General features: G+C 44.8%; 1 protein-coding gene across 2 annotated transcripts in view; it reads right to left on the minus strand.

Annotated features, from left to right (window-relative positions):
* Window positions 1–4777: 4777 nt before the first annotated feature.
* SV2C (synaptic vesicle glycoprotein 2C) overlaps window positions 4778–27958 on the minus strand; it is a 153744-nt gene continuing 130563 nt past the window's right edge. For both annotated transcript variants that reach the window (XM_008691274.2, XM_008691273.2), the window contains exons 9-12: window positions 26660–26793; window positions 24529–24732; window positions 23896–24055; window positions 4778–4961 (exon numbers count right to left, since the gene is read on the minus strand). In XM_008691274.2, coding sequence (XP_008689496.1) covers window positions 4778–4961; window positions 23896–24055; window positions 24529–24732; window positions 26660–26793 — 682 coding nt within the window. The remainder of the gene's footprint in view (window positions 4962–23895; window positions 24056–24528; window positions 24733–26659; window positions 26794–27958) is intronic.

A 27958-nucleotide genomic window follows, 5' to 3' on the forward strand; every position in this document is an offset into this window, starting at 1 on the left:
GCGCCCCTGCTCCAGCATTCTATCTGCAAAGACAGTGGACTCAGTCAGCAGTCTTCAGAATCAGAAAGAAAACACCCTGGGAAGCTGAGGCCCAGGAGCCTGTAGCTGAGGGGGCTGCTGACTCTGTTCTGGAACAGACTTCCCAGGCCCCACCTCTCCTCTCAGGCCATGAAAAGAACTCCGGGACTTTAAAAGCCAACCTCTCTACGGAGAAGGGGCTATCTTTGCTGCTGCTTCCTTTCCTTGAATACTTTAGTGTGATTTCATGCCGAGGCATTCAAAGCAATAGCATATGTGTCTTCGTTTCTCTCATTTTCCAAGTATTAGTTAGTAGTCCCTCTAACAAAGGCCAAGAAACTGAGGGGCCTTCTCCTCCCGTCAAAGATAGTCCCAATGTCTGAGTAGTTTCTGAACCGCCCACCGCAGGCTACTACTTCTTTTATATTTGGGAAAACAACACTTTGTGTTTATAGGGGAGGGGCTTTCATATGAGACCCCATTATAGCTGTTTTCTCATTCACGCCTGTTTCCTCCGCTTTCACTTAAGTCCTGCAAAGGGTTCACTATCCGCATGGAGCACACTGCCTCAACCCAGCACATGGGAAAAGCTCCATGAATATGTACTGAATAATCACATGAAAGGATAAGAGACCAGTGAATGCTCTGCCCACTCTTTGCCCCACCCAGCCTTGCTGGCCTTAAACAAAGGCCTACACCGATCCACGAACTGTATCTGTGGAACTCAAGATCCTGGGATTACTAAGATCTAGGTACTGTCGGAGAAAGAGCCCAGGAAACCCTGGCAATGCTGTGTCTGGTTGGTGCAACGCTGCTGATAGGAGGAATGGTCTATATTTGGAGCAAGAGAACATTACACGGAGAACTGGCACTCCATACCCGGAACGATAAAGGGCACATATGTCTTGGAGACACTGATAATTTTCTTTGGTCTGCATCATACAGATTGGGAGGAAAGCTTTCCTCAAAACATACACTGTTTGGCAGAAACGAAAACCGTAAGAAATGTATAGTTCATGTCAGAGTGCCCTACGGTGTAGATTTCTTTAAGTCACTGGACTAAGCTCAGCATGACATGGGGGTTAAAGGAAAATCAAATATACAGCCAATATGCACCTTACCAACCAACCACTTTTCTTTCTATGATACCATGTAAAAGCCGAATTCAGACATTTCTGACTTCAGAGCCTTTAGTGCATTGAACAGATGAAGAAAGAGATAAAGGCCATTTTGATATTAAATAGAAAAAACTGGAGACTATCATATTTTATTTTGGTTGGCAGAGGGAATCAAAAGGTATTCCCATGAAATGACTCTGTAATGACCCCACGGTTTAGAAAGTCTCCCGTGTGCCCTTCACTGGAACCTTCTTAAAGATATCTTGGACTCTCCCTCTGACACTACATTTTTTTCCCCACCTCTCCCATGATATCTAAAGACATCCACAGAAGCAGCGAAGCAGTTTTTGGTGCACACCTGAAGTCTGATTTGGTGAGATCTGTAAAGGAAGGTGCCTTTGCCAACTTAGGTGGTATCAATTCAAAACTCAGTTTTTGCGGCCCTAAGTCTTCCTGTTCTAAGAATAAAAGGGAGGAAGGAGTCGGGGCAGCTACAGGACACAGCCTTTGTGACAGCATGGTGACCAGAGACTCTTCTAACCGTGTACATGTTGCAGGGTGGGTCCCTTTCCTGAGCAGGCAATGATAACCATCAAACCAGCACTGAGTGGAGATAACGCTCAGGATCCTAAGAAGCCAACAGCACAGCAACATGGGAACTACGTTCTCTGGCCTATTCCTCGGGGCTTCCCAAACAACCTGCCTGCTTACTAATTTGTCCATTTCTAAACCAAACCTATTTGGTGCTTCTAACGATGAGTCCAGCTTCAAGAAGGCAGCCAGGGCCCATCTATTTTCTCTCCCAGGGTCATTACTCTGGGTGTAAGGTGATCCCTGGCCACTGGGTTTGGCGTTCTGGATTGATTCCAAAGAGCTATGAGGACATTTTCCTTAGAAAAGGAGTCAGAAACACAGGAGCAAGTGGAGTGGTGTCCTAGGCTTCCCTTTTGGCACATACTCTCGTTTTCCTCCTTTTGTGGATGAAACGAGATGCTGGTGGCAGGTCCCGGCGCCAGCGGCCTGCTCCATAGACAGAGCTGAGTTCCTGTGTAATCGCACGGCTCTATCTTAATCCAGCTAACCCCGGAACAAGCCAGACAGGCCCTGCCACATACTTCGGGAACAACCTGAGCTCTCTCAGAGAAAATCAAGGTGATGGGAACAATGCAAAGGAGGCAGTGAAAACTGCATGGAAGGTGGAAAAGGTGGTGACCAAGAAGGTTTGTGACCACAGACTGTCCAGGAGATTAGAATAGATCCCTCTTGGGCCACCTGGGAGGTTTGGATCAAGTGACAGGAAGGCCACGAAAGGCTCTTCTGAAGGGGATGCATGGTGTCGGGTCTCACAAAGTGGGGTTCTGCTCGTTTATCTCATTCTGACCCGACGAGTGTTCAAATAAAACTCTGCATCTGCTGTGCCCGGCAGGTGGGGAGATTTTGTTCACATTCAGAGCTACAACAGACGTGTGAGACATTTATGAGAGTGAACTTTGCTTACTGGACGACCTTAACTTTCAGAAAGCTAAGAGACTAGAGACAGCGACATCCATGCACATTGCTCTTTCTTCTGATTGGCTGATGAACATACACGTCTCACTTTGGGAGTTGTTATTGTACAAGCTGTGTTCAACTAAAACGGCCCTGCCGGGGTCCCCACATGCGCCTTTTTTAAGAAGATGAATCACGGGGTAGATAGGGAAATGAATCCACGTGAAAGAAAAATATACAGGGTACCTTCCTGGGTTGTGTGAATGCTAGCTTTGTTCTCCAGTAATATTAGAGAGGCAGAAGGGAGAGTCGGCTCCGTTTCTCTCCCTGATTTCCTAGCATCAGTCTAAGAGATCTCATCTAGTCTTGACTGATTCTCCCTCTTCCTGCCACCTTTGCAGTTTGGGGTTGGTGTTTTGCTGATGTGCTGGCCTCCCCAGGGAACCACCCTCTTCCTGCCAGCCACCAACCCCAGACTGCCCCTTTACAGACCTGAAGGACTTCGAGGGGTTGGTCGATTAATGGCTATGTTAATGAAAGAAATGGGTCACAGAGTCAGAACTCTGTACTCTGGGGCTCCAGGAGCACCATTAGGAAGGCGAGAGGGAGGCAGAGCGCCTTCGGGGTTAGGACGGGGCTTTGAAGGTAATGGCTATTGGAAACAAAGGCTCTCTCTTCCTGGGGGGCCCCAGGGCTGTGGCCTGCTGGAAATGCTATAATAAGTAACAAGGATAACCCTTTGACAAGACAGAGTTAAAAAAGGAATATTGTTTTAAAATGGGATTTATTCCTGGCTGCTGGTCACTGCTGCAAGTCTATAAGGAGGCTTCAGATTTCAAAGAAGATGAGTAAAAAGGATGAGCCTGGAGGAGGGGCACGCCCAAGGGGTGAGAAGGTCACATAGCTGACAGCCCGTGGGAATGTCCTGCTGACCTCTATCTTCCAGGCCCAGGCGGATTCCAGAGGTAAATAAAGCAAGCAGCCCCAGACCACTGGGAGATGCTGCCCTTGTCTGCCAGAGGGCCCCTTGCTTGGACTAAGCAGGATGGAGATTCCACACAGAACCAGCAGCTGGAGCACAGGGGCCAGTGGAAGCTAGGGGAAGAAGACCCACTTCAGCGCTGCCAGCTAGAAAGCCCAGCATCAACGGCGCGGGGGGGCACTGCCCCTCAGAAAGGTGGTACCCTCAAGGTAGCATTTTGCATTTCCAAACAGCCCTAGAGGTGGACTTCCTCCTCATTTGCAATTTACAACAACAGAGACGACTGACCAGCTCTAGACTGAACACGTTTCGGACGAAAGGCAGAATCAGGCAGGTAGACCCAGGGTTTGGATAGTGACTTTCTCCCTTCGAATCTGCACCCTACCAAGATCAAGGGCAGCTGGGGTGGGGGCGGGGAGGAGACGGGGGTAAATGGAGGCAGAAGATCTGTCTCTGATCTCTGATCTTCTAACGTTCTGGCCCACAGGCCACAATCACGGACACTACCGCGGCTCCCTCCTCAGATTTTTCAGGACTTAAACTGGGCAGAAATCTGGCTTATGCCTTTCACTCAGATCTTTGCTGCTCGCGGCACAGCCTCTCTCTCTTCTCAGCAGAGCCACCTTCCCTGTCAGGCCTCAAAGAGCCCCACCCAGCTCTGGTGCCACATGGTTTTCTTTGTAAGGCCCTGCTGTAACAGCAAGAATTGGGTATCCTTTTCTAAGTAAACAGGAAATATCACTCTGTTTGAAAAAAAAAAAAAAAAAGAATCCCTCTCCTCAGCACAAAGGCAATAATATGCCAACTTCTATTTCCCGTGAATGCGAAATCAGAAGCAGGATCTCTTTCTGAAGGCAGCATAGGCCCCTCCACCTTCAGTGAGCAGAATCTCAGGGAGGCCCGGCTGACGAGGACACTTAAAAAGTGCTACCACTGATTCCTGGGAGCTGGGAGCATCCCTGTTAGGAAAGGTCACAAGGCATGAAAACCCCTGCAAGCTCACACCTAAGGGGCAGGATGGTATGCATCTACAGTTCAGTCACGGCAAGAGTTAGTGTTCAGATATTTTACCACCTTTCAGTATGCGAAAACATCTGAAACCTTGAGTCAGTCCGGAGGGTTGACACAGGGCAGGAGAAAGAAACGTGGTAGACGGATGGCTTGTACCCCATTACATCAGGACCTGGGTTCGTGTGTCGGGCAGGCGTAAGCCCACCAGTCCTCCACACACCAGCACAGTGGAGGCCAGCAGGATAGGGATCGATTTGGTGAAGCCGACCAGGGAGCCGAATATTAAGTTTCCAAGGACGGCCGCTGCTTTGCACAGGGCATTCAAGAAGCCAAAGCCTGTCGCCCTGCAAGGGGAAGAGACACAAGGCAAGGTTGACAAAGCGACTTCCCAGATGCAACCTTAGATACAAACGTCCTCGGCAGTAGTTTTCAAGGACCGCCAGGAAGAGTTTTGTATCTCATTAAGGCATGTAATGAAATGCTTGTTAGTGCATCTGGACGCAGGGAACCTCAGCTGTTGGTACGGTTCCTTCGGCCCTCTGTTGATTTTTCTCCTCACCTTGACTGATTCTTATTCTGCCCAGAAGTTCCACTTTATTGTGAACAGAAAGAAAAAGGAAATATCAGGGAGATTTCTTCTCTCTTCCAGAGTTTAATTAAAATACAGGACCATATATTTCTTTAGATTTTTTTTCTCCTCACTCTTTCCTCATAGCTTCGTTAACGTGTGAGGTTTTAAAGAACTAAAGCCATGGAATTTTCAGAGAAAATCAGAGATGACTGGCTGGTATTCCTCATCTTTCGGGTGACATAGACGTGAATGATGACGCTCTCTTCACACGTGTTTTGGTAGCAGGCAGACACTGGATGCCGAGCGGGGTGGCCCACCAATGAGCTAATGGTACTTCTTCCATCCTCATCAGGGTTTCATGTGGAAAATCACGTCCAGGAAAATATTACAAGGGAGAATCAGAACGTAGGCCTAGAGAAGATCTTGCTCACTGTGCTAGCGTTTGAATGTGATTTTACTCTGCACTTCCAGGTAGAAAACTTAATTTTGTTCATGAGGGTACTGACACCACTGACATCATAATATGAATTTCCTTGGCCTCTATGCCAGTTCACTTTCTTGTCTGTCACTGGATACATCTGTGTGTTCAAGGCAAATTGAATGCAAGATCATTCATTGTTGGACACATTTTCCCCCCTCCGGAGGGAAGTGCATTTTAGATGCTGTAAAATGCAGCATCTACTACACATCTTTCTTTGATTTGTAAATGCCTAAGTGTGGGCTTCGGTCAGTCACAACTACTCATCGCTATCTGAGCTGTTCCTAGTGCTATTTTCTACAAAGTGTAGATATTCATTGCAGTTATTATCCACTCACCCTCCTTCCCACACCACAGAGAGGAGTGTACACGTCTGAGGGAACTCGGCCTGTGACTTTGCCCAGGGCCAGTGACTTCAGGGGTCAGAAAAGACCTACGAAGAGGTAGCAAGTGCCAACTTTCTTCCTGGCCAAGACACCTAGAAGGTAGAGGCCTCTGCCGTGTGGCAAAATTGCCAACTGTGTGGAATGTGGAAGGGGTGTAACAGAATCTCTGACAGAAAAACAGGAACTTCTTGAGAAGAGAGTAAGCTAATTTTATATGCTTCTTCTTTTTGGCTTGTTTTTAAATAAAGAAACTGGTAATAACAATGACCACTGGAAAGGTAAGATTTAATATATTGATAACCATTTTCAAATGAAATTGCTGGACGCTACATGCTGGGTACCACAGAGGACTTCGGTAGAATGACATCATCCCCACAGCCTCCCCCACCTCCATGGAAAAGTCATGAGGCTGAACTCCTTGTTTGTTCATTAATATTTTTTAGAGCTGTTTTAGGTTTTCAAAAACATTGAGTGAAAAGCAAGGAGAGTTCCTATATACCCCTTCACCCCACGGCCCTATTTTTAACATCTGAGTGTGGTACAGAGGTTTACAATTGATGAACCAGTATTAGTACACTGTTATTAACTCGAGCCCATAGTTTATGTCTGGGTTCATTCTGTGTTTTGTATTCTGTGGGCTTTGGTAAATGTATAGCGCCAAGTATCCACATTACAGTATCCTAGGAATCATAGTTTCACTGCCCTAAAATCCCATGTGCTCCCCCTATTCATTCCTCCTCTTTCCCCAGTAACTCCAGCCACCACTGATCTTTTTAGTGTCTCTAATTTTGTCTCTTCCAGAAAGTTAGATAGTTGGAGTTCTATGGTAGGTAGCCTTTCAGATTGATGTCCTTCATTTTTTTAAAAGCACATTTTAGTTTCTAGATTCTAGGCTCATAAATTACCAAATACATCTTCTGGTAGTAAGATAAACTGTATCGTTCTGGGAAAAATGGCTAGTGTGTATGTTGCTGATAAGAGGGGAACATTCTTCTGTAGGAAGAAGTCTCTTGATGCTGAAACTGTTGAATGACCCAAGCAGAGTTTACAGCTGGGTTAAAATAACCGTATTTTCCCAAGCTCTAACTCTAAACAGGGTATAAAATATGGGTGGCTATCTCCTTATGGTATGGACAACTTCCTGAGATTTCTGGACAGTGCTGAAGAGACATGCATTGGGAGCATCTGGTATCTAAAGCTTCTAAAAAAAAGAAAAAAACCCAAACGATCAAATCTTTATATTCTCTGACTCTCCATCTTCATTTACCTATCAGAGGCAGATTCTCACACGAAAATCTGGTGTGGACATAAAGCATACAGCCTCCTTAAATTAGCATTGGCATTCGAGAAAATGTGACCATCCTTTCCTCGGATAAGAAAGTTATTTCTTCAAATACTTGTGACCTGGAGGGTGTGATTTCCCATGCATCAGACACACAGCTGTGTTACCAAAATCATTCTCAAAGTAGTTCTTCCTTGCTGGTTATCTGTTTACAAAGTAAATAAGCTTTGACTTCATTTACTTCTTTGCTCTTACTTAAAGGAAAGCCATGAACTTCTACAGACACACAAAATACAAGTCCCCATGCTCATTAAGTCCTTTGAGGGTGGGGAGCTTGGAGTTTGCAGAGCTCAGCGTTTGACTTGCTGACTTCTCAACAGCACGACAAGCTACTAAGTTTTTTTTCAGACCAAAGATGTTCCGTGCCTTCTCTTAACCGACAAGTACAAAGGAGAAAGAATGAACTGATCTATGATCTTTCTATAAACTCTATGCCTTGTTCCCCTACCTCTCCAGCCAGAATCCTTTGTTTTCAATTCTTGCTCAACCCACTTAAATCTTTTACATGGAAATTCCTTCCCTGAACAGTACCCTGGGACCACGGCAGCCCTCTTCCACATTTTATTACCGTGGCCTTGTCCTGCACCACTAACTCCCTCTGTCTGAGAGCCCAGTGCTAGTTCAGGGAGCTGGCTTACTGGGGTCCTCAGGCTCCGCTGATGGGGGTGTGGCCACCAGAGCATCCCTCCCTGTGGCTGGACTGTGGCTTCTCCAGGGCCTTCCCAAAGGAGCAGGTTCCAGTTCATTCATATCATTATTAGCTTTGATTAGAGGCCGGGTAAAGGAAACCGCTGGCACCATTTTGGATAGAGTGAGGAAAGTTTTGCCCTCACATTTGGCCTCTTAAATTTCATTTTTCTGACTTCAATGCAGGGTCAGCTGTGGGTTTTACAGGGTTCCTGGGGAGAATCAAGGGATGCTGAATAATAGTAGCACGTAGGCCGTGCCCGGCACACGGTGGGCGCCATGCCACTGTTAGCCATGGTTTCAAACACTGACTGAAGGATTGACTGCTGAAATCAGGAAAACAAATTAATTGCTCATTTTGAAAAGACCTGAAATGGGGTCGATCCAGACTCGGCTCACAGAATTCACCTTTTAAGGGGTAAAATGGAAGCATTCTCTTTGCTTAGTCTAAACTTTTGGAAAGAACTTTTTCTGGACAACTCAAATCACTGGTAAAACTTAGAAAAGGAATACTAAGAACTGAGCAAGGGGGGGGGCATTTTGCAAAGTATAGGCAGTCCTTAAGTCAATAATATCATAGCCCCCTCTCATCTGCAGGGCAGACATTCCAACACCCCCTGATACTAGGGATAGTACCAAACCTTATATATACTATGTTTTTCCTATATATACTTACCTATGATAAAGTTTACTTTATAAATTAGGCTCAGATTAACAATAACTGACAATAAAGTAGAACAACAATACGCTATGATAAAAGTGAGGTGAGTGTGGTCTCTCTCCCTCTCTCTCAAAATATATTGTACTGTGTAAGTCATCTCTACACCCAATGTGGGGCCTGAACTCACGACTCGAACCTGAGATGAAAAGTCCCACGCCCCACCAACTGAGCTAGCCAGGCGCCCCTGTCTTCACTCATCTTGTGATGACGTGAGGTGAGGCAATGCCTACATGAGGAGATGACGTGAGGTGAATGACGCAGGTGCCGGGATGTGCTGTTAGGCTACCACTGACCTTCTGACGCTGTGTCAGGAGGCGGCTCATCAGCTTCCAGACCTGAGGGGACATGAGTCACCAAAACTGCATAAAGGGAAACCTCAGATAAGGAGGAACTACTGTACATTGTGATCTAGGGGTTCATCCAGAAGTTGGCTCTTGAAAGCACAAAATGAATTGCACTTTTCCTCATGCAAGCAGCACTACAAATGCTGGCACATTTCCCAGGTTTATCTAAAAAAGCTGTTTCACCACTGAATCCATCTGAGCTACTGGACTACCATGCTAAGAGCACTAGAAACCCCTTGAATATATGTCTAAGAAGCAAAATGGTCCTTAATAAAGTCCTGATTTACACATTCTTCTATGTATTCATTTAACGATCATTAAGGGTTATGTACCAGGCACTACACTAGGCACCAGGGTGGCCGAAATTAAGACGACGAAGTCCACCTTTGCATTAAGACAGATGCAAAAAGATCATGAAAACACAACATGCTCAGTACAGTAATACAGACAGCCAAGGGTACTATAGGGGTGCAGAGGATGGGAGGTGATCTCGGTGGGGGTGGGGCACTGAGGGAAGACTTCTCAGAGGGGATGGATGAGAAGAGAAGTCATCTTGCAGGAGTAGGAGGAGCTCACCAGGTGAAGGATGGGATGTGCCCAGAGGTGCTCTCTGACTCTCAAAACACCCTCACATCTAACTGATCTCTGTGGTACCCCACTCAGTCTTAGACACCCCACAAAGGCCTCTAGAGCACCAAATGGCCTGCTTCCCCCCAGTCCCCAAACAAGTGTCCCTCTTCCTCAGCTGTCTCAATGTGAGGTCAGAGGAGCAATCTGGTGGAACTAGGGTGCATGGCCCTGTGTGACCACAGTCTCACTCAGGGGTGCTCAAAGCTGGGTACACACTATCACCTGTGGAGCTTTTACAACACAGTGCTGTGGCGATACCAATGTCCAGGGCCACACCCCCAGACAGTCTGACGGTACTGCTGTGCTGGGAGCCCAGGCACTGTTAGTTTTTAGAAGTCTTGTGTGAATCTAAGGTATATCCAGGGAGGAGGACCCTGGATTCTTCCAGAGATAACTGCATTTTTGAATTGATCTGGATTTACTATTCTATGCCAAAAGGAAATTGCAAAAGCAAAAAATCTACTCCACCCCTCCAAAAAATGGTTTTCATTTCTGAATTCCCTTTAGTGTCCTTCCAATCATATCCTTATTTTTTATGAATCACAGGATTCACACAATTTTGCTTTTGCTTTCCCGCAATCATTAATAAAACCATCCCATGTTGTTTATGTTTTGTTTAAAATGAAATGATGAGGCATATAACCATTATCTCTGTAAGCGTACCACTGGGATAGTTAGGAGCTTTCCAAACTGGGGGAACATGAATGCTATTGCAACGAACACCTTCACACTCAAAACCTTTACTTGGATGTGTTCATTAGGAAAGTCAGGCAGTGTAACACAGGCAAGGGAAAATGTTTATGATATGGTTGAGCTGGGAGGAGACTGTGGCCCACAGGAGAGGAATCCAAGGCAAAGGCTTCATCCAACCTCTTTGCCTTCCCATCCCTGCTCCTGCTCTCTTATTTACGTTGCTCTTCGCAGCTTATTTCTCCCAGAGGCAATCTGTTTCTCAAGTAACCTGAATCATTTCTTTCTCTTCCAACTCTTGTGCAGCCGCTGTGCAGGCTGGACTCTGGGCAGCCATGAAGGTTCTTCCTGTTGAACGAGGTCCTCCTTCCTGCTCTCCCACTAGGGACTGGCTTGTACCACTCTCAGGGCTCTCCTGTCCGAATTCAGCCTGATCTTTGGGGCAGGATTGTAGAGTCTTTCCATTCATTCATTGCTGTCCCTTTAGGACAAGCACGGTGACACATAAGAAGATACTTGTGGAATGAAGTAAGGAATTTCCTGACACCTTCAAAATATGTTGGAAGTAGATTTCTGTAAAGGGCATCCTAATGGGCATTAGGCCATGTTTGTTTACTGATGCCAGACTATCCTCTTGCTTGTTCAGAGGACAGAACTCTAATTTCACATTCTTAAGTCAGAAAAAACTGAATTCAATTACTTTCTGAGCTTCAAAGAAAGAGAAAGTTTGTCTCACCCAAGTAAGTAGTATGTGTATGTGTGTGGTCTATATGTGCCCTCCTTAACCTGGGAAGATGGCATCCTATACCACTGAGCTGGGCTTGCCTTACATACAAGCCGAGAAGGACTTACGTATGGTTTGTGAGCCAAGAGGAATCCCTGGGCCCAAAGCAGAGCTCCATCTCCCTCCCATCCCCATCCCCATCACCTGTCAAGGGTCTTCCTACTGCTTGTGCTGTTGATATGCAAATATTCACAGTCCTGCAAAATGGAAGTCTTTGTGTCTTCCCCTCTATCTGATGAAGCTAGGCAGCAAGTAGATGAGTGCCTGGGCCAGAGTAGATAATGATGGAATGAAAGCAAGCACTGGGAGGCAACTTGGAGTTCCTTTAAGGCCAGGATTAGTGAACATGACTGTATATTCTAATTACCAGGTGAGCTTCTTAGAAGAGCGCCACCCCAGACCCCCTAGGAAGAGGGACGGGTATGTCTGTTCTGGGAGCAGCACCGTGGAGCCACAGAGCTGGGTTTGAGCCTCAGTGACCCAGGGCAAGTTTCTTTTCCTCTCTGTGTCTCATTTTCCTCTCTAGAAAACAGAGAAAGTCTCCTTACTCTTGTAGGCTTGGAATGACGTTTACACATGGTTAAATGAGATGACCTAAATCCTCGGTACTGAGCCTGACTCACCTCTATTTTTAGATAAGGAAACCAAACTCCAAAAAGGCTAAAGGACTGATCTAATTTACCCACTATCTTCTGGCAGCACCAGGTCTCCTCCTCACTACTGATGGAGAAAGGGGAAGAGAGGAGGAAGAGGGTTTCCAGTAGGCAATGCTGTGTGACCAAGGGGGAGCTGGCAGCTGAAGCATCGGGAGGTCACAGGCTCTGGACAGTGAAAGTGGAAAGGGGGACAGAGGGCAGTCAGAGGGAAGAGAGGTGCAGTGCTAGATCCCACATCCGATGGAAACCTAGAGCCCATAACCAAACGGATTTTAAAAAGCATCCCTTTTCCCTCCCTTCCCTTCCTCCCATTCACCTAGAGCTATGCTAATAAATAAGGAAAACAAAGTCCTGTCCTGATTGAGCTCACATCCTAGTGGGTAACAGATAGTAAGCAAACACACACATAACACCATATCATTATACGACCTGGTGGTAATTTGCTTTAAAAGTACTTCAGTACAAGGAGAAGTTGTTCTATACTCTAGAATTTAAAACATGTTAATCAGGAATCAACAGGCCAGAGATAGGTACTTAGGGCTTTACACATCATTTTAGAAATCTGCATGACAAAGTTTGTTAATGAACGCAGAGACAGTTTTTCATTGGTAAAATGAGTAGATGACTGGAAAGAAATGTTCTGCTCTTAGCACCATGGATGAGCAAGCATCCTCCAAGCCCAGCAACCTCAAACTGGTGGAATGGTACCCTTGGCTGAGATTCCAGATTCTAGAGCCCACTGGTCCTGCACACTAATGCTTAAAGGCCTGACCAGCCCCAAGGCTGATGGTCCTGCTGTCGGCATGTCATAATGGTCCCAAAGTCCTTTCCTGTAAGGGCTTGTTCAGCACCCAAGGGCAGAGAGATGGACTTCCTGGAGTCATGAACGGGCTGTAGGACCATTTCTGTGCCTGTCTGCACATTTGGTAGGATTTGCCGCCATTGTAATACCCCACCTGGGAGAGAGGTGGTCGGTGAAGGACACGTATACTTCTTACCCCCTCACACTCCACTTCTCACTGCCAGAGACAAAAAGGGTCTGACATTGCCTGAATGGCCAAAATGACTCAGATCACATAAAATACAGACATATATTATACAATGACAAGGTCTATAAAGATAGAAATGATAGAAAAGTTAGAAAGACAGTTGAGTGAAAGAATACTTCATGTCAAAATCTTCAAAAAATATTAAGTGAAGATATTAAGTTATCTTCATAACCACTGATGTAGCATGTTGTCGTTTTGTATCCCAAACAAATGAGGTACAGTTTTGCTGAGTGGTCTCGCTGAGGTCGCACAGCTGGTCAATACGAGATCCAGGATTAAAGACCATCAGGATGGAGCATGGGGAGGGAATGGGGAGCTGCTCTGTCTTAATAAGAACAGTCCTCAGGGGAGGGGCTTCAGTTGGTTAATTCTGGGCAGATGCTTTGGTTTAGCTCATGGAGGAAAAGGACCAGCCCACAGCGCTGGGTGACAGCAGCAGCTGCCCAGGAAGAGCAGGGAGTAGCAGGTGGGAACAACCAGAGGCTGACTTTCAAATGCTTCCTGAGGTCATGTCTGAAACTGTGTGTGTGTAAGGGGGAAGAAGGGAGGGGACCAGTGGCCAGGGAAGGCAGGAGCACATGGCTGGATTAATACCCGGGAGACAGGCCTGCTGGCTAAGGGACAGCTTGGGTTTCAGCATTTACAAGGTGGGAGCTCCTTGTCCTGAGCTCCATGGAGAACGGGTCAAAGTGGCCACTGGGCCATAAGGACGCAGGAAGCGTCAGCAGTGGCGCTCTGTCACACCCGCATGGTGACAGCAGGAAGTCACTGCCTGGATACAGAATGACAGGAAGGCTGGAACTGAGATCCCAAATGACCCAGTGCATGTGTCTCTTACATTAGGTGGCTATGTTTAGGATTTCAGGTGGTCTAAAACCTTGACAAAGGAGGGGAGGAAAAGAAGGGAGCTAAAGGATGGGGTTAACGAATACTAGGTAAATCTAGGTCAGCCTATCATTACATATTGTTTCCTCTTTGAAGATTCGAAGAGATGAGGGAGAAGTTCTGATTTTTTTCATAGTTAGAATACAGGGGATGGACTCCAACCAGCCCTGACTGAACCTGTGAATGGACTGTATCTTGTGTTGGCATCTCCCAGTGCAAGGAGGACTGAGATAGTTTTAGATGGTGGCAGCACCTGGGTGTGGAGAAATGATGGAAAAAGGAAACTCCCTTGGACCCATGTGTTCCGTGGGTGGGGTCCCCTTTTAGATATCTGGCAAGCTGGGAAAATCTGTTCTATCTCTGGCACAGTGGGGCAGTCATACTTCCATCTATGAGAAGAATCTCACATTGTATCTGTTGCCCATTGTTTACATTACAGATAATAGGCTCCCTGCTTATTTTTGACACAGGACAGGGGCTGATGTATGTAGGGATGATTAGAAATTGTCAAAATACTATACAATGACTTCTATATTCAATAATGCTCACACTTCAAAGATCTATCACTCTGTGTTGCTCTTCATTTCTTCCCTTATCATGCTTCTCAAAGCTGTCCTGACTTCTCAGCCTCATGGACACATACTCAACTCTGCTTTTTCCATCACCCCCAGTTCCCAGCACAGCTCCCTGCAGACCTGCAAGTACCACTCTCTCCTTCAAGGCCATGCCTCAGAATTCAGAGTCGGAGGAAGAAACATACTGTGTGGACCACTGAGTCCCAATCACTGCGGTAGGTCCTCAGGGATGTTGGGAGGCTGGCCTCTGCCAGGAACCCAGCTGTTAGTGAAGAGTTGGGATGAAGACAGAGGACCAAATGGAGCTGGTTGGCCAGGGTGAGTACACGAACAGAGAGGCACCTTCCTGTCCCCCAAGTTCCACTGCAGTTAGTGTTGCCTGTACCTGAGCTAGGTCTGGCAAGAGTCAGTTCAATAAACATTACTGACAATCAGCTGCAAGCTATTTGTCCCATTGTACTAAGCGTAGAGTTTACAGATTATTCTAACATACAAAACCTTTCCTCAGTGTCAGGCCTCATTTTTACAGGTGATGATGCCTCCTTATTACCTCCCTGACCCCGTGTTGACAGGCTGGTTTTTTGTTCTCTCTTCTCCTGGCCTGAGCTTCTGGCCCACTGAACCCTTCCTTGTCTTCTAGCTTTTATACTAACCGTGCACCCTATAGTATGACCTGCTGTGGTAACTCAGAATCTTCTTCCCTTGATGGGCTTACCCCCAGACCAGACTCTTTGCCTTCTCGGACACATCACTTTTCTGTAGGCCTCTGTTTTCTGTTTCCTTTGCCTTGAAATACTCCCCAGGCCTCTCTAATCCTACCGCCTGGTCTCCACATATTGTCACCAGCCCAGGAGCCAGGAGAGTGATGCCATAAGAGTGCAGAAGAACAAAGGGATGGCTGCTTGTCTGCAAACACGCACGTGTGTACACTTGTTGACTGTCCCTAAGTTCCTCCTGTCTTTACACATGGGACCACTTCTCTCCCACCTGCAGATTTAGCCCTGTCTGGGGTGCAGAAGTCAACTAAACCTCAAGGTAGGTTAACCCTGGGCCTGCCTTGCGATCACCTGTTGCATGGATGGGAGTCTGGCCACTAGGCTTTGCCTTAGTAGTAGTGAGCAGGCCCCTGCCTTTACTGTCATGTGGTAATTTAGTTGCTGCCATAACCCCAATTTGAGTCCTCAGTTCCCTTCCTCTGTTTGGTCCATCAGCAGCATCTATCACAGCTGATCACTCCCTCCTCCTGAACTACTTTCTTCACTTGGCTCCCAGGACCTAACCCATGCCTTTTCTCTTTACCTCACTCCTGGCTCCTTCTCAGTCTTCCTTCCTGACTTCTCATTATCATCTGGACCTCTGAATTCTCCCGTATCTCTGGACTGAGTCCTCAGAACTCCCCTCTTCTCTACCTACATGTCATCCTTTGATAGTGTCATCTGACATCAGGACTTTAAATTTCATCTCTACACTGAAAGGGCTCAAATTTTTACCTGCCACCCAGGCCTCTTCTCTGAACTCCGGTCTCATACATGCAACTGCCTAGTTGACATCTCCATCTGGATATTTCATAGCATCTCAGACTTAACAGGAACAAAACTGAGCTCCTGATACTTCCTCCTTAACTTCCCCCTTACATAATCTTCCCTATTTCAGCAAAGGCAACCCCAGGCTCTGGTCAAAACCCTTGAAGTCATTCTGAGTATCTGGCCCATTCCCCGACCGCCTACCTGCCCCTATACCTCACATCCAATCTTTCAGCAACGTCCTTTGGTCTTCAACATATTTACAGAATTGAACCAATTCTTACCACGTCCACTGGCACTACTGTATCTTGCCACAACTGCTGCAGTGCACTTCTAACTGCTCTCCCTGATTCCACCTCAGATCCTCTGTAGTATAGTTTAAACACAAAAGCCAGTTTTCCTTTTAAACATATATAAGATCATGTCGTTACTCTGCCCCAAACCCTCCAATGGATTTTCATGAAGATCAAAGTCCTTCGTGTCTACTCTGACCTATTGCCTCTTACCATTCACCTTGCTTATGCTGCTCCAGTGTGACAAGCTTCTTTTCCCCTCCTCCCACTGGTCTCCTGCACTGATACCTTAGGACCTTTGCACTCACTGATGCCTCTGATGTGAAAGTTGTCTTCCCAAGTATCTTCCTGCGTCTTTGCTCAAATGTCACCTGTTATAGTTGCATATTCTTAGACCAACCTGTTAGCAATTATAACTCCCCAGACCCCAGTGCTCTCTATGCCCATACGTAGCTTTCTTTTTCTCTAGAGCACTTAGGACCATTGGATATATTTACTTTACTTATCTCATTGTTTATTGACTGTCTTTTCTCAAGTGGAATGTAAGCTCCATCAAGCCAGGGTTTTCTGCCTGTTTTGTTCACTGCTCTATCTCAAGAACCAGAATAATTCCTGCCACACGACACATATTCCAAAATCATCTGTTTAATGAACTAGTGACTGAACACTCTATCCTCAGCTCAGGTGTCTTTCTGGCAACCAAACATAATAATGCAAATGCTTATCAGAAAACATCATGTTGACATGAAAATCCAACACGTCCACAATGGCAGCTCATTATCTTCCTGACCCCAGCCCAAACCTGGTCTCTCTCCTTTCTGTGTCCCAGTCTCAAAGTGCCCATCACCATCCACTCAACTGCACAAGCAGAAGCTGGAACCCTCTTTGATGACCTCTTTCCTCCCCCTACCATCTAACTTACCAAGAAGTTTTATTTATTATATCTCTAAATATCTGTGAACATGTTGAATGTTGATTTCGCTCCTTTCTGACCCACATTTTTCTAGTTCACGTCACTGTTTTCCATCCTAACCAGTCTTCCTGCCTCCTTTCTGGCCACCAGAGTAAACTTCTAGCCCTTTTCTGATCTTGTCCCTTTTCTTCCTAAAACACTTCAAGGGCTCCCCATCACCCTTAGGATGATGCAATTTACAAGATCCTTCCTGATTTGTTCCTTGCTTACCTCTCTTAACTCTTGCCTCCAGAAGTTTTCAGATAGTATTTCATTTGTCATCTGACTGAAATGTTCTTTCTCCATTTCTTTGCCTAGCTATCACCTATTTTTCAGGTCTCAGCTGTCAGTTCTTTCAAGAGGCCCTCTTCTCTGCTTTCATGACACCATGCGCTTCCCCCACAGTGACCCTGACCTCACTCTATGGTACCTGATGTTCACCTGTCCACAAGCTCTGTGAGAGTTATGACCACAAATGGCTCATTCATGGTGGTATCACAGGCACTCAAAAAAAAATGTTGAGTGAGTAAGTAAACAATATTAAAATTCATATGGAGATGACGTAGTCATACTTTCATGAGCATTCCCACTAACTACAGCTGAAAATACTGGATATTAAAAAGCAAACATAAGAAGACTCTGAAAGACAGAAAAAGGTAGAAGAGCTAGGGACCTTGGGAGTGATGAGTTCCCTGCATTTTCTTTTGCTCCAGTGATCTCAGACTCGGAACTGAAGAAGATGGCAATGTGGAAATACCATCAGCAACAGATAATTTAAAAAGCCCCAACAAACCCTGTTCTCTTTAGTCAAAGGACCAGGGTAGGGGCAGCCTAGAAAGGCAGAAGATGTTTAGACAATAATCTCTCTCCTCCAAATGAATACCAGAAGAATTATAGCCCAACTGCCAGCCACACCAGCAAAAGCCAAGGAGAGAGCCTAGACTTCCACCCTCACAAAACTGTGATGAGGTGACTCCATATCACCATCAAAGTGGTATCAGGGAAGGCAAAGTAGGGAGCTGGGACTTTCATCGGTGTTGGCCAGTGATGAGCTCTTTCACTTCTCCCTTCTTTCCTTCCATGGCATCATGATCATGAGGGAAGCCTAGACTCCCACCACTGGCCAGCAGTAATGAAAATGCCCAGCCTTATGGGCATCAGTAGAGTGGGGACACTGGACATCTAACTCCACCTGGCAATAATGAGGCAGTGCACCCTTTTCTCCTCACAGGGAGGTGTCCAGAAACTAAAGGTTTACAAGAGATTTAAAGTCTTATAACATAATAGGAAAATGACTTTTCAATTGAATATCACTCATCCTAAGAACAACTGGGAAGATCTCACACAGACTGAAAAAAACAATTAAGAGACACCAACCCAGAGATGACAGAGATGTTAGCATTATATGACAAAGGTTTTCAGGCAGTCATGATAATAATGCTTCAATGAGCAATCATGAACACACTTGAAACACATAAAATATGGAAAACATATAAAAATAGGGAAAAAAATCTTAGTGATTGGGCTCAACAGTGGAATGGAGGGGTCAGTGGCAAGAATCAGTGACCTGGAAGAGAACAATGGAAAATATGCAATAAGAAAAACAGACCAAAAAAACTGAAAACAAGTTAACTGAGCATCAGGGACCTTTGAGACTATCACAAAAGATCTAATACTCATGTCACTGGAGTTCAGACAGAAGAAGAGAAAAACAAACTGAGGGCTTCAGAGGGGAGGGGGGTGGGGGATTGGGATAGGCCAGTGATGGGTATTAAGGAGGGCACATATTGCATGGTGCACTGGGTGTTATATGCAAATAATGAATCATGGAACAGTGCATCAAAAACTGGGGATGTACTGTATGGTGACTAATATAACAAAATAAAAATTATTAAAAAAAAGAAAAAGAGAAAAAATACTCAGATATATAATGACTGAAAACCACACAAATTTGTCAAAGAGACACAAACCTACAGATTCAAGAAGGTGAGTAAACCTCAAACATAATAACCCAAAGAAATCCACACTAAGACCAAGAAAAAAATCTTGAAAGCAGCCAAAGGAAACAACACCTCATCTATAGGGAAAACCACTGAGATTGCTAGATGCCCCCCTCTCAACATGTAATGCTTTTAGAATTCTCCTAACAGCTTCTGAGCAGCGATGATGCCCGCACCCGCTCCAGGTAACACTGAGTTGTATCAGTCTTTAAAATCTCAGCTTTTCTGCATAATAACAGAAAGCTTCATATCATCTCTGCTTTAATTCGAGGAGCTCCAAAGATAGCTTCTTGATGGGGGCTGGTCTCTGGAAATAACCAACCATGTGAATAGAGAGTTGAAATTTTCAGCCTCCCACCCAACCCCCAACTTCTAGGGAGGGGAGAGATGCTGGAGATTAAATTCAGTCACCAATGACCAAGGATTTAATCAATCATGCCTACATAATGAAACCTCTATAAATCTAGAGAGCTTCCAGACTGCTGAATGCATTCAACATGTAAGGAGGGTGGTGGGGGACCCTAATTAACTTCACAGGAATAGAGGCTCATGCACTTCAGACTCTTCTATACCTCACCCAAGGTACTTCTTTATCTAGTAAATTATCAAACCTCTTTCGGGCTGTTGAAATTCACAAATCTGTAGTTGGCCGGGCAGAAGTGCGAGTTGCCTGGGCACTCCATTTGCAGTGTGCATCTGAAATAGGGGCAGTTTTGAGGGACTGAGCCCTTTAACTTGTAGGATCTGATACCAGCTCCACGTAGTGTCAGAATTGGAGAATTGGTTGGTGTTGGAAAAGACACCATATATCTGGTGTGAGAGAGTATCAAAGAATATACTAAAAAGTTTCCCTAAGCTTCTATTCCAAAAAATGGATTCCGTCACATCTCCATAAACAAATTGGATCCTATAAGGACTCCACTAAAATGTGTGTTTGTGAGTGTCCTTCTGCCCCATTCTGGGCCCCTCAAATTATCATATGCCATTACAGTCTGTGATCTAACCTGGGAGAAAAGCTGAAATGTCATCAGGCAATTATTAGATTATGCTTTCCTTTGATGCTGAGATTTTGAGGACTGAAGAATTATTATAGTGCCATTGACAGAGTAGAAAGGTGTGGTCCTGGAAGGTCATCAGCTGGAGAAGCAGGGCAGCTCCTTGCCCTTCCCTCATCCTTCACCCTACGCATCTCCACCATCCAGCTCTTCCTCAGTTGTATCTTCTCATAAAAAGTTGGTAAATGTACATAAATCTTCCCTTGAGTTCTGTGAGCCATTCAAATGGTCAAACCCAAGGAAGGGGTCATGAGAACTCCAATTTACGGCCAGTTGGTCAAAAGTGCAGGTGATAACTTGACTTACGTTTGGTATCTGAAATGCGGGCAGTCTTGTGGGAACTGAGCCCCTCACCTGTGTCATCTGATGCTATCTCCAGGCAGATGGTGTCAGAACTGAGTTAAATTGTGGGACATCCAGCTGGTGCTTGCTGGAAATTATAGAAGATTAAGAAAAACCCCCGCACCTGGTGGCCCAAAGTATAAAATTGAGAAATATTATTCTTTCAATAGAAAAACAGAGCTTTCCTTTACACATAAAGTGCTTGTAGTTGTTGCTTTGTTCCATTTTTTAGTCACAGAAAAGTGTTATTCAGTAAGTGTGTATAATTTTAATTTCAAACTTTCCTGCCCTCTATGAAATGATTTAGGGTAGCTTACAAAAAACAAAAAAAATTAATAAAATAGGAATAAAAGAGGGTAAATCACAATGAGAAGGAACAAAGCAAATAACTGGACCATGCAGATTTAGCAGAGACAGGCCTCCTCCCTGCCTAACAGAGAATGAAATGTGAAGAAATACCAATTTTTATCACATGAAAGGAAGGGACAGAGCAGCTCCTCAGAAGGGGGTCCTAGAGCTCCCTGCATATTGCGGGGCAGACCGCACAGAGGGAAGGGTGTACTGTAATGGGCTGTATCCTGTCCTCTTTGGTGTTTTCACAGTAAAGGCAAATGTAACCCTTAATAAAAGTCAAAGGTATAACATTAAAAGTAAAATCTATAATGTGCTTGACAAACGTGGATTTCAAGTGTTGTAATAGCACCTAGACTATACCTTACATTATGTTCCCCAAACAGAATCATTTTGATTGGGAATTTTGACTTTTTAACTAAGCTCCATGCACAGCATGGAGCCCAATGTGGGGCTTGAACTCAGCATCCTGAGATCAAGACCTGAGCTCAGATCAAGAGTTGGACGCTCAACTGAATGAGCCACCCTGGTGCCCCTGATTGGGATTTTGATAGGAGTTGGCTGTTAAATGGTTCCAGGAGTTATTTTTTTTGGCTCGGGGCCTGGGATCAGAGTGTCTTATTCTGATCATTAAGGACAGATTCCAGAAACTGGGCAAGGAGTTGGCAGTGCTAAAGTTCTAATATGAAATATCACAGCCTCTAGTCAGAACTCTTGTCAAGATGTATTCTTTTCTGCTTTGATGGGGAGAAGAGGCCATAGGATGCCTGCACTCAGGACAGTTGGGGTTTTCCTCTCAGAGCTGAGCCAGAGATGCATGGAGACTCCTTCTGTGGCCCAGAGGAACATGGCAGAAATGGGAGAGAAAGTTTCCACCTGCAACAGAGGAGGTGGTACTAACTCATCCACCAGGACCCTGGCAGTGCGGCTCTGGAGGACAAGTCAGCCCTCCACCACTGAGGAAACTGACTTCCTGCATGTTATCTAATCACACCTGTGTAGGAGCTGGAGAACGTCCCCCAGCAAAGGTGTGGCTGCAGTGAAAAACACACCTTGTGGACATCCAAGTCACTGCCCCAGCTGCTGAACTGGGAAATTCATTCCCATGTTTTGCTGCTCCAATAACTGAATGAGTTAGGAGTACTCCTGCCGGCCGGTTCCTGGGACACGCAGGACTTGCTGGAAGCAGATGCTGTCAGCCCCTGCCCCACACCCCCAGCCCCCACAGCCTTGCCTAACCTTCCTGAGACTGCCGGAGGAGGTGTGGGGCAGTCCCCCCTACTGTCCTCCTCACTCCTTCCCTGGGGCTAAGGCTGCCCTGCAGGTCTCCCAAGCTTCACCTCGCTCCCCATTTTCTCTCACACAACCATGTCTCCTAGTAGAATCTGTGCACGTTTAGTTCCGTCCTGTCCTCTGTTTCTCAGAGGACCCGAGCAAACACAAATAGCAATTTCTGTTTTTACCAACAAATTCTGTTGGGAAATTTTACCAAATTCCAACAACAAAATTACAGCAGGTCCATGTTTCTCATCAGAGGAACCTGCCTAATTCACTGTTTTGTTTTTTTAAGCTAGATTTTGCCATAGAAGAATACTCATCCTTCTGTTCCTTATGGTAGAGGGATAAGCAACTGATTCATCTAAAATAGTATCAAACTCTTACATGTATAACAAAAATGTGTCTGGCTATGCCATAGCCTTGCTTTACTATTAAGGGGTTTATTTTAAATGTATAGTTTAATCCCCATCTGGGCCCTGTTTGCAGGAAGAGAGATTGATGAAAGAATGCTCAGTGGATACTGCAGAGTCTTAATCTCCTTCTTTCCTTTCCTTCCTTTCCTTCTCTTCTCTTCTCTTCTCTTCTCTTCTCTTCTCTTCTCTTCTCTTCTCTTCTCTTCTCTCTTCTTTTTGGCAACACCCTTATCCCAAGGTCCATGGCATCTATCCCAGGTGCTCGCTCACAGAAGAGAATTAATGTTTGTTGAATGAATGAAGGAGAAGCTGTATTGGAGTATATGGTTCCTTTCAGAGCCTAAATATTCAATAGGAGGTTACTGAGGGTCTAGTAGAACATTTGATAAGCACATGTCCATAAGAGTTTGAGATGTTCTGCAGGAGATGGGTATATAGTTCCTATAATGTTCCTATAAGGTCAGTAATAGATGTTGTTGAAAATTCTCATCTCAAATGTCTCTGCAGATTCCTATAGAAATCCCTCCTGCATTTCAAAGTTCAGAAAATACTGACCCCATCCTTCAGCACAGAGGGCTCCCATGGTGACAATGTATATACAAAATAAAAGAAGGCAAAGGCTGTTTGTCTTTGCTTATGTCAAATGGAAAAACAGGGCTTCTATTCTCTTAATTATTCAGCTGCTACAGCTCAACCCCAAAAGTCTATCATTTAGTCTTTTCTCTTATATAAGATGCTTTTTGTTTCCACGTTGGGACTCATGTATAACTTTCTTCTAAAGGCAATCCTTGTTGTTGTTGTTGTACCTGGAAATAGATTGGGCTTTCCTCCAATAGACCACAAAGGTCAAGAGATATGGTCTAGAGACTTCTCTGTGGTTGCTTAATAGAGACGTCATGCAGACATTTGCAAAGGAAGGTAAGAGCCCTCTCAGGACTGATTAGCAGCTCAAAATGTGGTACAAGAGAGGTTATTAAATCCTGCCCCTCATGACTTCATTATAGGTTGCTCATATTGTCAGCCAACAAACTAAGTCATAGACACAATTAAATCCCTTCACTGGTTTCACTGCCCTATTATTTATTCCTGCTAGCAACTATATTTCCTGACATTTTCTTTTTAAAATGTATGAGTGAAAACTACAACCTCATAAACCAGGTATTTTTTTGGATTTTCACTTACTTTGGGAAATGACAGTTTGGCTTATTTTTCTACTTCTCAGTGGTCCCAAGAAGCTCAGAGCGCCTCTTCCTAGAGGCCTGTTTCAACATACCTGCGGTCTGTGGGGTACAGTTCCACAGTGACCACATCCAGAGAGTTCCAGGCCGAGATGGTCAATCCGTTATACAGACACAGCACACCTACCATCATGGACTCACTGCTGCCCAACCAGAGGAAGAAACAGCTGATCCCGGAAAGCACCATTGAGCCACCTGCCAACAAAGCAGACAAAAGGGTGCCATGTTTCCCATCATCTTAGGAGAGAATGATCCTTGGGTCTCTGACATCTCTCAGCAAAACTGAATCCCAAGGGGAAGCTGTGGCCTGGACTCCAAAAGCTCAGGTACAGGTAGCCTCACCTGTATAGAGGTTTGCCTCTCCAACTGCCTTCTGAACGCAGCAAACATGAAATGCACTTCGTCAATTACTCAGTTACTTAAGTGGAAAAACATACGTTAGTCACACGTAATTAGTTCTTCAGTCTGTCAACTCATGGAAGCTGCTCAAATGAAATGTAATTAGACATAATTTTCACTGAAATTTAGCCCTAATGAAAGGTCTTAAGGGATTTCTCCTCATCTCTGTGGGATGCAAATCCCTAAGGGGGCAGGGAGTACAGTGGGAACCAGGCTCCCCGGAGACGGCAAGGGCAGCTCTTTTATTTTACATGAAACCAAGCACATACCTAGCATCGTTAAGCGCCCAATTCTGTCCATCAGGAGAGCAGACACGATGTTGCCTGGCAACACTGCCAATGTCCCCAGGAAGCTGACAAAATAAATCCAGTAGGCACTGTAGTCATCATCGAAGGTAACCTGGCATCCCGTCTTGTTATGCAAAAATGAGCAGTTTTGAAATTCACTATCAATGAATTTATACGGCTCAAAATCTGTGGACACAAAGACAATTCATCAAGCTCTTTATACTTGTGCACCGGTCTAAGAAAGCCAGTTAAGAATTCAGGAAAGAAACATCGCATTGTAAACTTGAGGGCTTCAGGGCCTGGTCAAAGCGCAGGGACTAGTCTAGAACCTCACATTACAAAGTAGCTGAATGAAGGATACCTTTGTTGAATAAAAGAACACATTAAAGGGTCCAGTTATTTTCTGATTTCTTATGGTTGGCCATCATAATTATATTACTTGCTTACTCCTTTATAGTGTCACTTTGTTCTAATTATCATGTTACATAAGTACTATCATTATAGTACTAATAGCTTGCATACTACAATTACAAAAACAATTTATTTCAAAATGTGTATGAATCAGCCTTATCATTGCTATTTTATGGGACTCTGAGGCAAAGAGAACGAAAAGGATTTTCGTTGGGCCCATGAGGCTGGATATAGAAGTTGAGGTCAAAGGGGAGGATGCACAAAGGAGTAAGAGTCGCTCTTATCGGAAGGTCACTAGCATTCGCTGCTGATATTTTTTTCCTTGAACTTGGACCTATCCAAGGAGGGGTTGCAGAAGAATGGTGGGTTCTGCTAAAAGGCAGTGGGAATAAAACTGTTATTTTCCTTGCTGATCAAGACCTGCCTAAAAAGCTGGTCTTCTGAGGTTGAATGGGTTAGAAGATAGTGATAGCACTGTTTTAAAAAACCTGAAGACACCTGGTTCCACTCTCCTTTGGAGCTGGGCAGAGCTGCTTCCTGTCTGAGCACCAAGAAGGCAGGGTTGGCAACAAGGTAGCGCTATACTCCTGCCAGTGCTGGGCTCTTATTTTCGACTCAAAGGACAGACACATCAGAGGGTAGACGTAGGAAACCATGGGCTCTGCAATCAGATAAAACTGATCTCAAAAGTTTGCTGTCACCAGGTCTAAGAATGTGGCCAAATTACTTAATTTTTCCAAGTCTCCACTATTATCTCACCAAATGAGATAATGAGCGTCTAATGAGAGTAGGAACCAGCATATAACAGGTCCTCAATCAGTTTCCCCCCTACTCCTCTTTTCCCCTGGGGAGTTTTCCAAACTCCATTACCAGGATTGGACTCAAAAACTATTTGATTAAGCAAAGCCAACATAATATGTTGTCCATCTCTATTCACTACAGCTCAGGCATGATCACTTAAGTAGACATCAAATTTTGAAGCCAGATTTATAAACCAACAAGCCACAGGGTAATTTTTTTCTTCAAACAGTAATCAAAGGAGGGGCACCTGGGTGGCTCAGTGGGTTAAGCATCTGCCTTTGGCTCAAGTCACGATTCCAGAGTCCTGAGACTGAGACCCTTGTTAGGTTCCTTGATCAGTGGGGTGTCTGTTTCTCCCACTGCCCCTCCACCCACCTGTGCTCTGTTTCTCAAATAAATAAATAAAATCTTTAAAAAAATTACTCAAAGGATATATATATATATATATATATTTTTTTTTTTTTAGACAGAGAGAGAAATTGTACACACACGTGAGCAGGGTGGGTGGGGGTGGGGCAGAGGGAGAGAGAGACAATTTTAAACAGGCTCCATGCTCAGTGTGGAGTCTGACACCGGACTCAATCTCATGACCATGGGATCATGATCTGAGCCAATATCAAGAGCTGGATGCTCAACCGACTGAGCCACCCAGGTGCCCCAAGTTTTTTTTTGTTTTTGTTTTTAACTCGGAACTTCAGCAAGTCCCAGTTGCATTAAATCTGACAGAGACCAATAATAAAAGCTTAACTATGATCCAACCTGATTAAGGAAATCCATTCCTTTATACTTCAATATCTACTTTCCCCATAAGCCTGTGCCCACACTATCACAACGTATCAGGTTTCTGCCTAGAACTGGGCCATGTGAAGAGGCCCCAGGTAGAGCTAAGTAGCACACCTACCTGTGTTATCAAAAACAGTGTCAATAAATGTGCAGTTCTTGAAGTAGGTGTTCACTGAAGTCACATTCTCAAAGACGCAGGCCTTAAACAGTGAATCTTTGAAAGTTACAGATTTGAACTTCATTCCTACAAATCTGCCAAAACACACAGAGAAAAATTCTTATCAATGACTGTGTCCAGCAGGGTTGAGAGATCTGTCCACCACAGACTCTCCAGAAAGACATTAGCCTCCAGATCTTCTAGGCTCTTAGATTCCCCCCCTTTCCTCATGCAGCCTGTCCTTTGGCTATCTCCTGGCTCACCGATATTATTTTCCAGCAGAAGAGCTGGCATTCAAGATAACTTCATTTAGCTTTGGCAATGTTGGTAAAAGACTGTGGAGGATGCTACTGAAGGTAGAGAGTTTGGAGATTAACTGTGGCTACCGATTCCTTATTTTTCAATCCTACCCTCTTGCTCTTGATCATATGCCTTTATTTGAAAATTCTCTATTTGAGGTTAAATGGCTCTAACTTAAGAATGTGCTCCCATGCTCACTCTTTATGAAAGTCTGTTTCCTAAGCTAAAAATTCAAGGCTTCATTCTTATACAGGGATTTCTGGTGATTCTGAAGAGAGAACATGAGAATTCTGCTTCATTTATGTGAGGAATGATGGACCTGGGGCTCATAGAAAGAAACTCATAGGTCACTCTACTTTCTATGAATATTTTTCTTCTCAAAGCCAACAGGTCTTCCTTGAACCAAGCAGCGTGATGAGAGAGCTCTGCTTATTTGTGGAAAAGCATAGAATAATGAAACCTGCTCAGATACCTTTTTGGGTGCTGCAAGGGGGGGATTCTAGATGGTGAGATGATAACAGTCATGATGATCCTAACATCTTAAAAGAGTCTGCAACTCAGATCTGTCTGTGTTGGTAAGAACTCCCAGAAAACATGGATCGATAGTCATCATTGTGTCTCAGTAAGTTACTGAGAGACCATGAACATATACTTAGCCAGTCACTGAGAGGAGAATGCTTGTTCAAATGGAGAATAAGTTACTACACCAAATACCACTCAGGGCAGAAAGGGTCTGCGCATCCCAGGCAAGCAAGCTGACTGACTTAAAAGCTATAAGACCCTTTAGTACTTTCAAAATTGTTCTCACCTTAATGCCTGATTGTTCTTATCAGCTTGAAGTGCGCTGTGGCCTAACACACCACCATCTTAAAAAGTAATCTTATTTCAACCTCTACTCCAGGGGTCTGGAGTAAAACCATCTAAACCGTACATTTCTCCATTAAAGAAGGGTAAATAATG

This window comes from Ursus maritimus, unplaced genomic scaffold, assembly GCF_017311325.1.
Source record: "Ursus maritimus isolate PB19 unplaced genomic scaffold, ASM1731132v1 scaffold_5, whole genome shotgun sequence".
Lineage (NCBI taxonomy): Eukaryota > Metazoa > Chordata > Mammalia > Carnivora > Ursidae > Ursus > Ursus maritimus.